General features: G+C 39.1%; 1 protein-coding gene across 9 annotated transcripts in view; it reads left to right on the plus strand.

Annotated features, from left to right (window-relative positions):
• The first annotated feature begins 647 nt into the window (after positions 1 to 647).
• The window catches only part of FRRS1 (ferric chelate reductase 1), a 29,258-nt gene continuing 13,901 nt past the window's right edge, over positions 648 to 16,004 (plus strand). For 4 of the 9 annotated variants that reach the window (XR_010884859.1, XM_067300863.1, XM_067300870.1 and 1 more), the window contains exon 1: positions 15,010 to 15,063. Coding sequence is in view for 3 of the 9 variants with exons in the window: in XM_067300863.1 (XP_067156964.1) it covers positions 15,025 to 15,063 (39 nt within the window). In the remaining 6 variants the exon portion in view is untranslated. Of the gene's footprint in view, positions 946 to 9,228; positions 9,314 to 9,460; positions 9,530 to 9,642; positions 9,744 to 10,366; positions 10,522 to 11,041; positions 11,121 to 15,009; positions 15,064 to 16,004 lie in introns of those variants that run through there. The other 5 variants (XM_067300865.1, XM_067300868.1, XM_067300864.1 and 2 more) reach the window with 5 other exon arrangements.

Consider the following 16,004-nt stretch of genomic DNA (forward strand, 5'->3'; position numbering starts at 1 on the left):
TCCTCCTGGGCTGGGCTGGGCTGGGCTGGGCCGCGCCGCCCCGCCCCGCCCCGGCGCCGCCTGGCCCCTCGGGCGCCGCCCTGCCGGTCGGGGGCCCCGCCGTACACACGCGCGGCGGAGGCGCAGCTCCTCAGCGAGGGCGGCGGCCGCGGAGCCTGAATGGGAGCGGGGCCGGGCAGAGGGCGCCCCGGCAGCACCGGTAACCCACGCCGCCGAGCCCCCCGCCCTCCTTTTGCTTTCTTGAAACAAACTTTATTGGTTCCGCCGCGGCCGCACACGGAGACAGACAGCGCCGGCGGAGCTCCCGCGAGAGCCGGGCGGGGCGGGCAGGGGCGGGGCCTGCCCACGAAGCACCGCCCACCCGCGGCGGCTGTTATCTCGGGGGCCCTTAGTGAGGGGCGGCCCCTCCGCGCGCTGCCTGTGCGCACCTGCCTTCCCGCCTGCGGCCGTGGAGATCTGCGCGCTTCTAAACGGTGCTCTGCTATGGAAGAAGTGACTTGCAGGCCCGCTGGGAGAGCCCCTTTCACACGGCGCGGCCGCCTCGCCTGCCCCGCAGCTCCCGCGCTGGGCGCTGGGCTCTGCCCTGCCGCGGGCCCCCGCGCCAAAACCGGCGCGCAGCCTGCTTTTCCTCATGGGGTGCGCTGCAGAAAAAACCCTGGTGTCAGCTAGAGTTGAAGTGATATAGATAGATAGACAGATAGATAGCATGTGGACAAGAGTAGCAGCTCTGAGGATCTTTCTTTGACCAAGATGTAAAGCAGTTAAAAAAAAAAACAAAAAAAACCCCTTACTTTGAAGAATACTGTCAGCTGAAATATTGTCCCCGACAGCCTTTGCCTGGCCTTGCTGTAACAGCACAATACCTGTAACAGTTGCTGTGGGCCTCTCACCACCGAAATCCCTAACTGCACCCCACTGAAAAGGTCAGTCCTGCAGCTTCAGAAGGTCAGTCTATTTTTATTGCCTAGAACTACGTTAAAAAAAAAAAAAAAAAGATTTTGCTTCTCAGTTTACAGTCACTATGTTACACTATTTTTTGAAAATGTAGTATATTTTGTAGAATTAAGTCAGCAAAACAGAATTTAGACATAACTCTACTCCCAATTATCACATGCCTACCCTTATAATTGTGTCACTTGCTATAACGTGTTCATCCAATTAAAATGCATTTAAGCCAGTCCAAAGGCATTGATGTTTATAGAAACACTTCTACTCACTTCAAACTGTATTTGTTATCTTTTGATAGATAATTTTTTCTTTCCGCTTTCACCCGCTCCTCACTCCGAATGTTTTAAGAAATCTGTTTGTTCCTCATTACAGTTCACATTTTTAGTATTGTTGAGAAAGTTTTTTTTATGTCTGTGTAAGTGAACATGACAGCTTTTATGGCTCCCTACACTATTAAGATCCCAAGAGAGACTGAGGGAAAATCCCTAGGAAAAGCTCCCCCACTGAGTTTGTACAGTTCCCCTAACCTTCACCTCAACGAGACTCAACCATATATGAGCTGAATTTGTTGCTTTCAAACTGGATTATTCTACATGGATGTTTCCTTGGGGCCCAGAGGGATTCTCCCTTCTTTCATATCCTTCCTAGTCTCCTTATTCCCTCCTCAGTTTGCTAGCCTGTGTGCTTTTGTGCACAGGACAGGCTTGCGTGTACCAGAAGCACAACTCTATTGGTATGTTAATTGCTTTCTCTCAATTGGAGATGTGCTAATAGAGGAGATGTAACATAGGGATGGGAAATATGTGAAGTGCCAACAGGTACAGGAGTAGTAGGAACAAAATAGACCCACATAATTGACAGGAAGATGGACCATCTCTTTGCTATGGTCCTCAACAGGCTTCCATGTCCAGAAGTGACTTTGCAATTTCTTTGCCGCAAAACCTTGCACAAGTGCCTCTTCCTCCAGGCTTGCTATCGCGTACTGCAAACAGGGCAGGATTTAGAAATCTCATGGGCTACACATGGAGTGAACTGTTCTAAGAGAAGAAGAGCAAAAAATGCTCACATAACTAGACCCCTTTCATAAGTAGTTACCCTAAAGTGAAAGCTGAATACATTGTCAAAAGCAAGGAAAACCAGAAGGGTTATTACTCAGGGCAATTTCACTGCTGCCACTGAAGTTTCCCAATGTGGATGTTTCATTTCCCCTACTTACTAGAGTTACTAGATTTGTGCTGCACACATTTCCACTGTGCTATACATTAAGACATATTTTGAAATGTATCCAAGTTTATGAGAAAGGATTTTTAATTTTCTGAAGACAAAAATCATTAGGAAACCAAACTAACATACAGGCTTCTGATTCCAAATCCTGAAACACTATTTTGACAAACTTTTGTTACAGCAGCTAAAATAGCCATCAACAGTCTACGTGAAGGACTTGATCCACTACAGGATCAAAGTTAATTAAGTACTATGTAGTCACTTAATTGTTAGAGCAGTATCATCTCATTGGCCTTCAATTCACTTTGAAAAAACTCACTGTTACAGAGCAGACTGAATAAATACATATTAAGCTTAATCAGGAAAGCAGAACAGTCTGCTTCAGTCCTCCTCCATCAACATCACCTGATATGCAGGCACATGGCATAGAGCCTTTGGGCCTGTGTTAAGTGAGCAGAGGTAAACTGAGCCTGCTTTCTGCATATGGGAACCACCCCAGCAAAACATCAGTGCACAAATGCTACCATTTAGCATTACAGATATTGTGTAGGCCGCAGCCTGCAGCAATCGTGCATGGCATTTGCTACACTGGCATCTAAATGGTGCACTACACAGTGCCATTTCACTTTCAGCTTGCAGTTTTTGTGTGTGTGATATTATACACCACAACAGGAAAGGATCAATAGTTGCTTCAAAATAAGAGTGGATACCATATCAATGTCATTAGAAGGAAATAGTTTTCCAGCTTTTTCAAGTATATAAATACCAGAATTCTTCAGTCTCTTGATATATGCCTTCCTAGCATTCCCCCTCGCCCTCATTTTTGTTCTGCCATGCAGTATTACAAGACACTTATTCTTGCAAAAGAAAACCAGGGAACTATTTATTCCATCAATGGCCTCAACACAGTTTGGGAAGCCTGTTCATTTGATGTCTGATCACACTCAAGTCATATTGCTCATGCCTACTTCAAAGTTTATGACTGTAATATTTAGGAACTTAAAGTATTTACATGACAGTCCTGTTTTGTTTTGTTTTTAAATAACAGAGCAAGAGCTCCCGATACCAACAATAAAAGCCAACATAGAACCTAACTGAACTTCTAGCTAAAATTAAAAGCAGATTTCTTTGGCCTGTATGCAGGAAATAAGCAACTGCATAAAATTTAAAGTGATAGCACAGTTTTTGTCAATGCCCCATACTCCTCAGCAGTAAATTTATGAAGTAACACTGTATTATTACTTAAACAGGAAGTTTCAAAGGTGTAGTCTTCTGTCTTTGTCTTCTTATAGGTAGATCTCATTCAGAAGTGCAAATCTGAAAGAAAGCTCCTTCTATTTATTTTAAAACCATATCTTTGCAATTTGATTAGACTATAGCCTTTTCTGTGAGTTAGATCTTAATTATGCAGTGGCTAAAAACAAGTACTGTTATTGGAAAAAATTACTGTTATTATAATGTAATATTACATTGTATACCCAGCAAGAGTTTACACGTGGACCTTGGACATTAGGATCTAGTAGTGAGAGATAATATTGGCCAGAACATAGAAGTAATCACCTCTAGCCTATCTTTCTTTAAATTCCTTCTAAATACCAAAAGAGATTGAAGTAGCCTGATAGGTATGGTAAAGTAGGTTGAAATAAAAACATCTATATAGGTAAGAGATGAAATCCAATGGAGAAGCTAGGACGCTAGCGTGTGCAGTTTGTTCTTACTGAACATGTAAATGCCCTTTATTCTAGTTACTTGCAGTATCTGTTTGACCTTTCAAATATGAACTCGGTGTCATTAAGACTTTCTGGATTGAAGAGACGTTTTTGGTTTGTTTTTAATCCCAGCTCTGCCACTCTTTTACTGCGTGGCCTCAAACAAACTGTGTTCTCTTTGTCAACTTCTGTGTAAAGTTAGACTGATATTAATAATTGTTAAGAAAATTTTAAAACTCAGTGTTTATCTTTAGTTATAAAGAGGTCCAACTAAAATTTTATTGTAGTTAATATGGCTTTTCACATAATTGCTTAAGATAGATTTGACTGTGCTTTAGCTAACAGCATTACATTAATATGATATTAATGCTCTTCAGAGAATGTGATGATTTGGCAAACAATTTTAAACTAAATGTTTGAATGGTATTCTTGCACCGTTTAACTTAGCTGACAAGTGTAAATTCAATTTACTGGACCAATTTTCAATTTAAAAGTAGAATGTATGTAGTACATTCATACAAAATTCATACAAAAGTAGTAATGTCTGAGATATGCTGAGATTTAAGACTTCAGAGTATCTGTTCCTAAAGGAACTGCAATAATATTTTGTCAAGTGGAACTAATCTTTCACTTTTATATTTCTTCCTCAAAAGTAAATGTTTAAATAGTGCCTCTTCCACACTCCAGTTTCTTTAAGATGCTCCTTCTTTATTGTATCAAACAATAGTTAGAGTACCAGGGATATTTTCCTTTTTCATTAAAATCGTAATGTCTACATCTTACCCAGGCAGGTCATTAAGTTCAAATGGTAAACAAGACTGGACTTGTGGCTGATTAAAAAAAAAAAAAATAAGGAAAACCAAACACGTAGGTAATAGTTTCACATAACATGAAGTTATCTGGAAGCTAACACTGAGGTCAGTGGGCTGGCTTTGTAATCTTTCAGTGCGTACAGAACTGGAGCCATGGTAATTTGATCAGACTACCAGAGAGTATGTTACATTGCAGAAGGACAGTATTTCACCAGATTTATGACTTTAGCAAGCATTTGTTTTAAAAGATGGCTCTCATCTCTTTCTCATCTTCATACCTTAGAAGAAATTCCTTTTTGCCAAATCCCTTTCAGTCCCAAGTCTCCTTTCCGTCCCAAGCCTCCTTTCAGTCAGTGTTTCCATTTTACCACAGTACACAAGTTAAACAAGAGCAGCAGAAGCAGAGAAGATGATACAAGAGTGGCTTGCACTAGAATGCTTCAAAGCTAAAATTCAGACTGACAAATCTAATTTTTCTTTTCTAGCAACCAGTGCATCTAACTCAACATTTTCAATAGAACCATCACCAAATGCTAGCACTAGAAATCTAGAGTCCTTACTTAATGTTTATCTTAATGTTATACCTATATAGACCTTTTGGTTAGCCATGAGCTTGAACTCAGCATTACTGCTCAGAAGTAACTTGCTCATAGCTGGGCAGTGGTTCCAACATGAACTCACAGGAGCTGGGAATTGCTGTTGCTCAGCTGTTTGGAGTATCTTACCTCTGTGCAAGCCAGTGGCTCTCTGTTTACTACAGCCGTTTATTAACTGAGATAAGTATGCTGTGCGTTGAATTAAGCAGAGATTCTTTGGGAAAAGTGGCAGGCGGTCATTATATCATAGTGCCTATACAGACCTGACTCAAATTAATATTGAGCAACCAACATTAATTCTGGTATTTCGAATTAGCAAAAGAGTATTTTTTTAAAAAGTTCCCTTTAAGGCAAAGGATATGGACCTCTTAGTAGAAAGCTATTGTGCATGCACTTCAGCTGTTGCTGAGTCAGACTACAGATACAAAAAGAAAGTAGGTTTCTGTGTAGTCATTAAAAGTGGAAAACCTTATTTCACTTAGTGGCTAATGCCATCATGTGGATAATTAGGGTTATTGACTAAAAGAAGTAAAATTAGTTCAGTTTTCTTTTACGTTTAGGTAAGCAAATACTTTTGTATAAAAATGTTTCCCAATGTGAATTTTTGTATGGTACATAAAACAATTAAAAGAAAAAATAGTAAAAGTAGAAAGGGTTGATTAGTAGAGAGGCATAAAGACCAAAGAGAAACATACGTATGAAGAATATTTCTGGAAGTTGGTGGAATTTATTTATCTAGTTTGTAAGTTAGCGGCAAATCTGTTGACAAAATTGATTAGTATGAAATAGTGCCAAAACTCAAGGAAGAAGAATGAAATTAATTATGGAGAAAAATATGTCACCCTACATTATGATTTTTTATCTTTATTTATTTCCCTTGAGATAATCAGGATTGTTTCCATGACTCAAGATTCCCCTCTCTTTGGAAAAAAGCATTATGAAAACTGCTTTGATAGGAAAACTTCTTCCTATCTAAGATAATATTATTGTCCCTAAATACATATTTAGCTAAGCCAATTAGTCTGAAAAGCTTGGAAAATGCTGAAGCCTTGTCCTAGTAACACAAGAGGGAGATCAATAAATATAGGTGTCAGGACAGTTATCTTCATAGAAAGACCTGTCTCCTGCATGTAATTGGCCAGGTCTAAATGCACAGACTTGAAGAAATAGTATAGGAAGATAGAAAAGAACATCAGTCAATATGTAAGATTAGCAGCAGTATTCACTGTCTGCACATCATTCACAGTACTTTAAAAGTTCTTCTAGTCCTGATTATTAATGCTAGTAATGCATTCTTAAAGAAAAGTTAATACAACAACTTCCATCTCCCGTAGAAAATTATTTTCCATAGATGCTGATTCAGACTTGTATAACAATTTTATTTCCACTTAGTCATCATACTTGATGAGGTAACTATTTCTATATATAGACACAGTCTTAAATCGGATTATGGCAATTTATTTTTAAATGCATGCCATTATGTCAAAACATAAAATATTAGTAATAAAAACTTATTAGATACAAGTTATCCATCATCAAAACAACCTGAAAGGGATGCAGCCTTTTTGCACTTCACTTGATTTGAACTCAAGGGATGTCTTGCAGTGATAATCTCCCCAGTGAAATATAGACAAAATTTTGGTCAGTGTATGCATATATAGAACTTGGGCAAGGGCTGACCTTATAAAATACCACAGTTTTGCTATATAGCTATCTTAGGAACTAAGAGGAGAATGGATTACAATAAATCACATAACAACAGAGCTGCTGCTCAGACATAGTGGGGATGGCTCATTGTTTTCCATATTTAGGCTTAAAAAACCAGCACAGTATCAGTATATGCATAGGACTGATCATTCTTTACCTCTAAAATGCAGTGTTCCATCATGGATTATGGACACCATGTCCTAATTTGTTCAGCCCAGAACTGAAGATGTGCAGGCTCTGTTTGTACCACATTTACCAATTTTCAGACACAGCTTCTTCTCAAAGGTCCCTTCATGCCCAGGATAATTCCCAATGAAGACACCACATCATCCTCCAGTAGAAACTCCAGTTTATACACACCTTTACGATATACAGGATGCATAACTTTTGATCATGTTAAGTAGGAACAAAAAAAGGTTAGTTATTTACGCTAAGGAGTATATGGCCTCTGCTACAAGGCTCTGCTTAAACCTTGTTCAAGGTACAGAATAATGTAAGACTTAATACTTTGTTTCCTCTGTCTTGCTTCCCAGGCACACACCTATCTATACATTATAGTAAAGATATAATCTTTGTAAAATATTTATCTTTATATAACCTTTATAAGCTTTTTCCAATTTTGACACCCAGGTATGATAAAGGGACATGAAAAAAATCATACTGTGCAGCTGGATCTGTAAAAAAAATTGTCTATAAAAAGAAAAGAAGTCAGCACGATTCTTCTGGAGTACTATACCAATCTGAAAGACTTCAAAGAAATTTTATTTAGGATAAATGTTTATACTGTGTTATATGTTGTGGAAGGAAAAAGTTGGATGAAGTTGGCCTTCCTTGTGATATATGGTATACATTTTCTCTTTTGAGTTCCTGTTTATCTGAAAGATAGACATAGGAAACAATGCTTTTACTTAAAATTGATATAATGGATATAAATGGATATAATAATGGATATATTATGATATAAATAGGCAAAATGAGTGCAAGACAAAAAACCTGTTTTGACACAAGTAAAACAATAATGCACTCCCAGAAGTCCTTTTCTATGTATGGTACTATCGATAATTAAAAAAGCTACATCTATAAATACAGTTACTATGACAGAAAAAGCGTAAATTAATGAAGAACACTTTATATACCCACAAGAAATTTTGTGAAGTAGCAACTAATTAAAGAAACTACTTATAAGAGCTCCATTCATGGGCTTCACATTTTAAAACACACCTCAATTCTTAGCAAAACAGAAGTAAAAATAGAATTTGTAAGTCTGCTGTATTTTAGTAGATAGTACTTTTTAGAAAGATAAGACTAAGTTAATAGTATTGAGATCACTAGAACTGCTCAGATATAGAAGTAAGCAATTGAATTAATTGTGGCTCCAGGCAAGACATACTGTAAACATGAGCACAGTATTTTTATTGCGTGAGAGGAGTAAAATTCCCTTTTTGCAGAAGGTAGGTCTCTTCTGTGGGAGGCGTAAAATTCCCCTTTCTGCGAAAGGCCAGAAAGAAGACATAGAAAGTCAACTAAGTTGGTTTATTAAAGTGTCTGACTTTTCAGGGAGATTTCTCTTGAAAATATTAAATACAGGTTTTCAGTTTAAATGTTCCTCACTGGAAAAAAAAAAAAAAAATCTCTGAACTACGAGGTGAGACCTAAGTTGATTAGAGTGCTGCCATGAGGCTCCCAGTTGTTGTTCGAGTGAATGGGTCAGAAACTGTGGCAACCCCAGTTACCTCTTTGCCACAAGTGTACGGGGCTTGTGTAGATAAGCCAAATGTGATACAGTTGCGTTTTTAGTTAATAATTGCCTTTTTGTGCTGTTTTTTGTCAGCAATTGAGGACCTTAGAATAAAATGAAGAAAAATAAAGCTTACAGAAGAAGCCTGTGTAAGTAACTGCAGTTTCTGCAGTTGCAGACAGTACATATTTGCTTTGTTGATAAGAAAACCCTGATTTTGCAAGCACGTATATATGAACACCTTTAGGTGCATGAATAGCCCGGCAAGTGAAGTGTGCATGGCAGGGCTGTTGCAAGGGCAGCGCCTCGCTTAAAGCTTACGGGGCAAGACTCCAGTTGCAAAATCAGGACAACCACCAGCACTTCCAATGGTTGCAGGTTGCAAAGCAGTTACATGCCCATAACATATTTGATAGGACCTGAATTCCTCTGAGGACTCATGTGGGGGCAGTGAATTATACGAATTCATGAAGCTTTTCTAATGCGCGTTTCAGGTGTATGCCGCCTGCGAGACAGACTCCCAGTCACCAGCACGTGCGCGCTGGCTTCTGCAGATAAGTGCGCGCAGCCTGCGCATGGGTGAGCTCGACGTTGCGCTGCGGCGTCGTTCGGCGTTTTGGGTGGCCGCGGTGCCGGAGCGCGGCGCTGCGCCCGCCCCCGCCCGGTGAAGGGCAGGCAGGCGCCGCCCTCCGCCCGCTCCCGGCGCGCTGCCCGCGGCTGCCGGCGCGGCTCCCACCGACGCGCCCTGCCCCGCCGAGCGGCGCCGGAGCGCGCGGGACTGCGCGGCTGCTGGCGGTGAGGGGGCTCCCTCCGCTCCGGCTGCCTTGTCCTGGGAGGGGGGCGGACCGGGGCCGGTAACCGGGGGCGGCGGGGCGGGCCGGGTGCCGCAGCCGGTAGGTCGGGAGCGTTTTGGTTCAGCCTGTTCTAGTGAGTGCTGCGAGTGTGCGTATTGCAAATTCGTGGAAAACTATATGCGCTTAACAGAATATCTGAAGCAAGCTGAAGCATGGTGAGGTTTTTAAACGCCTTATATAACTGTGGTGCCTTTCATCCAAGCATTTCTGAATTGTTTTTGAGAGAACTTTTAGGCATGCTTGCCTTAATGAATTTGAGATGTTAAAAAACCACTGTTCACTAAGGTGGTCTATGGCTTGTTTCATGTGAAGACCACACCATGTTCCTCTTGCATCTTGTTTGCTTCTTGGTGTTTTATGATTATTACTTTCTTACCTTGTTTCTTAATTAATGTGTGTAGGAGGTGGCTGCACAGTAATTGCTAAAGTAAATGTGTTGATCCTCTACCTCTTGGCATAATTACAACTATGTCATTTTTAAGTCTGTCTACAACTTTATTTGTCTGAGGCTTCATCATATAGATACATGTCTGCAAGGCTGGGTGCTTAACTGATTATATGCAGAGCAGCTGCCTGGAAGATAGTTAAATAATCAAAGCAAATAAGAGAAGAGAGCAAAATCCTTGGCTCTTGTTTATCCTTAGTGAAATATATGAAGAATATATGTGGGCTTAACTTGGGAAGTAACTTTAAAATTTGTCCTTGAAGTAAAGGGATCTCTCAATTTCTTTTATTTATTTATTTTTTTAATTTGTCTATGTACTCTTTCTTGCTTCAGAAGAACTTCCTCTGATCCTGGGTATGATAAAGGTTAACGCTGTTAGATGCAAGTCAAATAGAAGAAGTTACAATGTTTTATAGGTTGCCCTACTACAAGTAGCAAAACCAATGACAACTTAACTTGGTCACTGTAAAAGAAGGAGTAGTTGTAAGGTAAGTACTTAAACCTACTTAGTAGAGTAAACTTTAGATTAAACCTACTCCTGGAGTTTAACTAACAGTGCTTTGTAACAGTATTTTTCCTAAGGGACATGGCACAGTATCATGTGCACAAATACCGTCTTTTAATACAGCTTATCCTGCTTTAGACAGCATGTTTTTGCTTCACATTAGACATCTTGTTTGATGATGCTCAGAAGAAAAGTTCTGGCCATGATAGCTTTTGCACTTTGAGTTGGCAGTATGTTTATCTTGCCTTTCCTCTCCCCTCCCTCTTTGAAACTAGGTTTCTGCAGCTAATGCTGTTCTAGTAAATAGCTGAAAGAAAGTGACTTCTGTGAAAAAATTCCATGTTTGTGCATGGACATTGTGTGCTTAAGGAACTGGGCTACCCAGGGGTTTTTTTAGCTGTTGATATCTGCAGGGACTGTAGAAGTCTTCCACACCTGCATGAATTGACCCGGAAGGTATGCAACTTCAGTTTGTACCTTCTTTTTCCACACGTTGTCTTCAGGAGGGAGCTGACAACACAGAAAAAACAGCATGCCAGTGCTGTGTACATACAGAGGATTTCCCTTCTTTGTAGATAAAAGGTACAAAAATGAGAAACAGCTGCTTAGATTTTAATTCTTTAGTTGTTCTGGGGTTGATTCTTAAACCACATAGTAAGCACCTAAATTAGATTGCTAAATTAGCCAGCTGAAAGCATGAGTTTTTGCCCTTGAAAAACACAATTGCTTTTAGCCTTTGAAGCTTGCTAGGGGCTCCTGTCTCCAATCTGCCAATGTTAAATGCATCCACCCAGAAGACAGTTGAATTGCTTCCTTCATTTTTCCAATTGCCTCTTTTTTCTTCCTCCTCTCTTCTTGGGAGGAGAATAGGATGACTCCAGTATAAATTCCAAATGTTCAGTCAATCTGAAGTAAATCAGTACAACTGCATGGGTCACTTTACAGAAGTGGAGAGGGAGGGAAATAATAAAGTTGCAGATGTGCTTCAAACTAGTGGGTCCTGAGGCATTTTTCCCATTGTAAATAAGTGTGAAACATGTAGTGGTTTGAGTAACTCTCATAGGGTAGAGATGTCATGTGCTGTAGTACCTAATCTACCTATAGAGAAAGGATTCTTAGCTCTTATGGCTGTCTTAGGTCATATATAACATATCAGTAAGTCTTTGCATAGTACCAGAGTAAGTAAAATGGACAGTCAGTGCTCTTGGGCTGCGTTGTGACTATGGAGCTGCTATGCTCTGCAGCATGCTTGCAACCTTGACTGGGACATTTACTGAGGTATGCTACCACATGGTGTGCACCTCATGCATGTCGGATAGAGGCAAGGAAGTTGTATGTACTCTCAGGCCTTGGTTAATGTGGAAGCATTTCTGTGTAATGCTTTTATCTTGGAAAACTGATCACTGGATAGTGCAAAAATTCTTAAACTCCCTTTTGTTCTTCCAGACAAAGCTTAAATGATACTAAGTTAAGGTAAATGCTGGTGAGTTGCCTGTTGGAAAAATACTGCAAGAATTAGCTTTTGTGTGTTTTCTAATGTCATTATGATTCAGTTATGAAGTTGGTTATTCCTGTTCCTCTTTAGTAAATGGAACTTAAGTTTCTGCTAATTTGTACACTGTTGTCAAGGAGTTGTCCTGTTTCAAAGGGTTGTAAATAAGTCACTATGGCCAAAGCTGCTTCTTACCTCTTGCAAGCTTATTTTGTCATGAAGGACTAAATCCACAATTTATAACAAGTCACATCAGGAATTGAGAGTATATTCAAATGTTTTTAGGTAATAGGCTGTTACACAGATTATATTAACTCAGATTCTCACTTTGAATCTAGCCTTGGTGGCTGTACTTTTGTGGTTTAAGGGTTTAACACAGTTCATGTTCAGTCTTGATTGTCTTAACTAGAAAAGATCTCACTGAGATCTGCTGATTCATTTTTATTTAAAGACAAATTACCTGGTTTTCAAGCCATGTTTCTGGGAGCAGTAAAATAATAGAATGAACAATAGTTCTGTAAAACAGATGGCTTCAATTAACCCCAAAGTTGTTCTTGGTACAAGATTTTGGTTTTTATTTTATTCTTTAAAAGGCATTCATTCCTTCATGGTGAGGTTAAGCATGATTCACATGTTACGCTTAGGCTTTCCTGAATGTAACCTCCTGTAATGAAGACTTTCTATGCCATTAATCCTGAAACTTTTTTTATTGTACCTATGGATTTTGTTGGCAGATTTAGTTGTCTTACTTTCTTTGGTCTTACTGAAAAGGAAGTTTCAAGAAAAAGTTGCTTGCATTCCGCAGTATATGATATGTGCATTTGTTACAAACATTGATACTTTTACATGTGTGTAATTAGACTATCTACTACTATGATTTTAAATGCTAGTTCCTCCTGTGATTCTCTGACAGTTTTGTGTTCTAGGGTATAGCATGCTAAACTTCTAAAAATGCAGCATTCCTGTTACCACCTGAAAGCAAGTAACACTGTTCTTTGTTGAACTATAGAGAAAAGAGAAACCATGTAATCTTGTAGAAGGAAGGATGATTGCTTTATATTGGAGTAACTTATTGCTTAGCAGTGCCTGGTCCTTCTGTGTGTGTTTTTTGTATTTTTGTTTTGTTTTTTGTTAACTTTTTTTTAACAAAACAGAAGATCCATTGTGCAAGTATTTGACTGGCTGGTAATAGATATAATTGCTTATCAATCTTCAGCCAGAGTATAAAGATACCTTTCTTTGTCCTTTCTCAGAACTGCTTATTGCTGGTTCATTAATTTGATTAGATAAATTCCTTAGTTTTTTTTAATATTGTTCATTCTTGAGCTGTTGATGATATATGCTCAGCTTTCTAGACCAGCTCACTTTTTCCTTCACTTGACCAAAGAGCATCATATTCACAAGGGCATGACATGCTGTTTCATGATCTTATAACAAGTGCACATTTAGAGCCAAAGGAAAAATTTTAAACTACTTATATGAGCGAATTCTGGTCATCTTATTGACACTTTCTCCCTTCTTTCTCCCTTTCTGTATATTCAGATTCTGTTTTCTTGTCTGTCTTGTTCACTATGATCAGTATGAGGCTTGTTTTGAACAAGTCTTGGCTGAAGAGTGTGTGCACATTACAGAAAGGGGAGGGAACACAGTGAGATACTAACTGAATTTAGGATCAGTAAATAAGTGATTGTAAACTTGTATTTTTGACTGTCTCAAACTTTGAGTTTAAATATGATTATAAAAATTCTACTGTGTTATAACAAGGGTGTTACTATGACATTTGAGTTAAAAGTCCAGAGTTCCTCAATCTGAAGGAACTAGTTAAGGATTAATTTTCAATGCTTGACTTCTGTAGAATGCTGACCCGTTATACAGTGTTACCTACAATAACACTTTAGGAGATATTTTTCTAAAAGGACAAAATGAATCTTTAGTTAACCACAGAATGACTGGCATTGTAAGAATGCTTCCTGTCTTCCCTCTGCATCTTCTTCCACCTAAGTGGAGAATGTGGAGTGCCAGAACAGATTTCCAAACTGAAGGAAGATAAGGGCTTCTCAAGGAAACAATAACTGTTGTTGGAGGAAGGTTGAATTTTAATTAGATTTAATTAGATTAAATATCCTGTAGGTTCTAGCCCAGATCCTTGAAAGGACATAGAGAAGGTTGTGCTTCTGCAGTTAACCCTGTAAAAATTACTCTCAGCACAGTACCTCTTTCAGACTTCTACCTTCTTCATTCTTCTTTTTGTCTTTCTTCCTCCTTTTCTCTCCCACTTTCCATCAGCTTTCGAGTCAGATGAGTCTGCCAAAGAACATTGCTTGTTTTGTTTGAAATCCCTACCACATCCTCTGCTACTTAAAGAAGAATGCTAAACTCCTCTTGTTCTTGTCTCTGTTGTGATATGCAGCTTTATCTCTTCTGGCAGCAACTTGTTTTGAAGATTTCATCAGTACTCATGCAAGCTGCTTTAATGCCGCTGTTGTGCTGAACCTTACTTTTTGCCTACTCGGCGGCTTTAGTTTCTGAACAAAATCATGTTGATTTAGATTTCTGACAGTTTGGAGAGGAATTGGGACTAGAAAGAAAGATTTACTTTAACTAGAAGGTATAGATAATAACATGTTATCTTGAATATTTGTGAGGAGAAGCTGAGTGTGGTTTTTTTCTAGTTCTTGAAATATGATTGTCCAAATACAAGAAAGTCTACAGGCAATTGTATTTGCTGACATAAAGTTACTAACAAGGTCATATGTTGAAGTACAAATGTGGCATTGCTCTGGATGTTGTGCGTTTCTGATGCTGAATGCATAGAAAATTTGGAAGAAATTAATATTGAGTGTGTAAGATCGCCTTCTGGCATGTCTTGCTCATTTGACTGCTCTTTAGATACCAGGGTTCAGTCTGAAATGGCTCTATTCCTTTCTTATCTTCACATCCATGTGTGCTGTCAGGGAACTTCATAACCTGATATTTCTTATCGCTTGGTACAAGATGGACTTGGCTTCTCCAGAAGGCAGACCTGTTTGCCTGGTATGTGTACCACTAGGGCTGATAATCCACTTTTGTGTCTAATGATAGAAGGAAAGATGTGTTTTGTTCTCTCAGCCTGTTGGACATGCAAACACTTCCTGGTGTTGGCTAAGGCTTTCCATAAATATAGTGTACAACTGTAAACCCTGTATACTGCTGAATAGCAAAACAATTACCATAGCTTTCTTGAAAACAGTATTGTGGCAGAGCAAATCATTGAATGATGAATGCTAAGACTGCACTTTCATATTGCTGTCTTAGGCTCTTCAGGCCTGCTATTCCACAAGTTTTTATGTACCCTGTTCCCTTAAAGAAAGTTTGATTATATAATAATACTGTTGAAATAATTGTCTGGAAGTCAACATCCAAAAGGAGATTGCAGGGAAGAGTCTTGTGCTTGTTGGCAGAAAACTTGCATATTTCTTTGTTTAACTCTTTATATCAAATTCCCACTCTTTTGCATGTATAAAATCTAGAATTAACTCTGTGGTTCATAGTCTTGCAAACAATCACAGCAGTAATTGTATGTTTAAAAAAAAAAAAAAAAGGGAGGGTTCTGACACTTGGCAATTTCAGTCTCTCCGGAGAAGAGCTTGTCACCTGGGAATTTTTTGTCATATCCGAAGAAATAGATGCAAACTGTGGAAATAAATTGCAGTCTGTAATGATGCACAGTTTGGAGCTATGATTAATAAGCAGGTGGACTTGACGTTAGCTGGGTAGTTCCTCAGTTCTGTGGGCTTTTATACATCAATAAAAATGTGTTTTTAAAACTCGTATGTTCTGTGTATTTACACAGATGTTTAAAGGACTTGGATTCTTTTTTTTCTTTTAATAAAAGAAAGGGAGAGGACCAGACAAAGGAAATCTTAAAAAGTGATGTAGCCAAAATCCTCTGGGATAGGAAGAATCCATCGAATTCATGGAGGGATCCATCAGTT

This window comes from Apteryx mantelli, chromosome 8, assembly GCF_036417845.1.
Source record: "Apteryx mantelli isolate bAptMan1 chromosome 8, bAptMan1.hap1, whole genome shotgun sequence".
In the NCBI taxonomy this organism is placed as follows: domain Eukaryota; kingdom Metazoa; phylum Chordata; class Aves; order Apterygiformes; family Apterygidae; genus Apteryx; species Apteryx mantelli.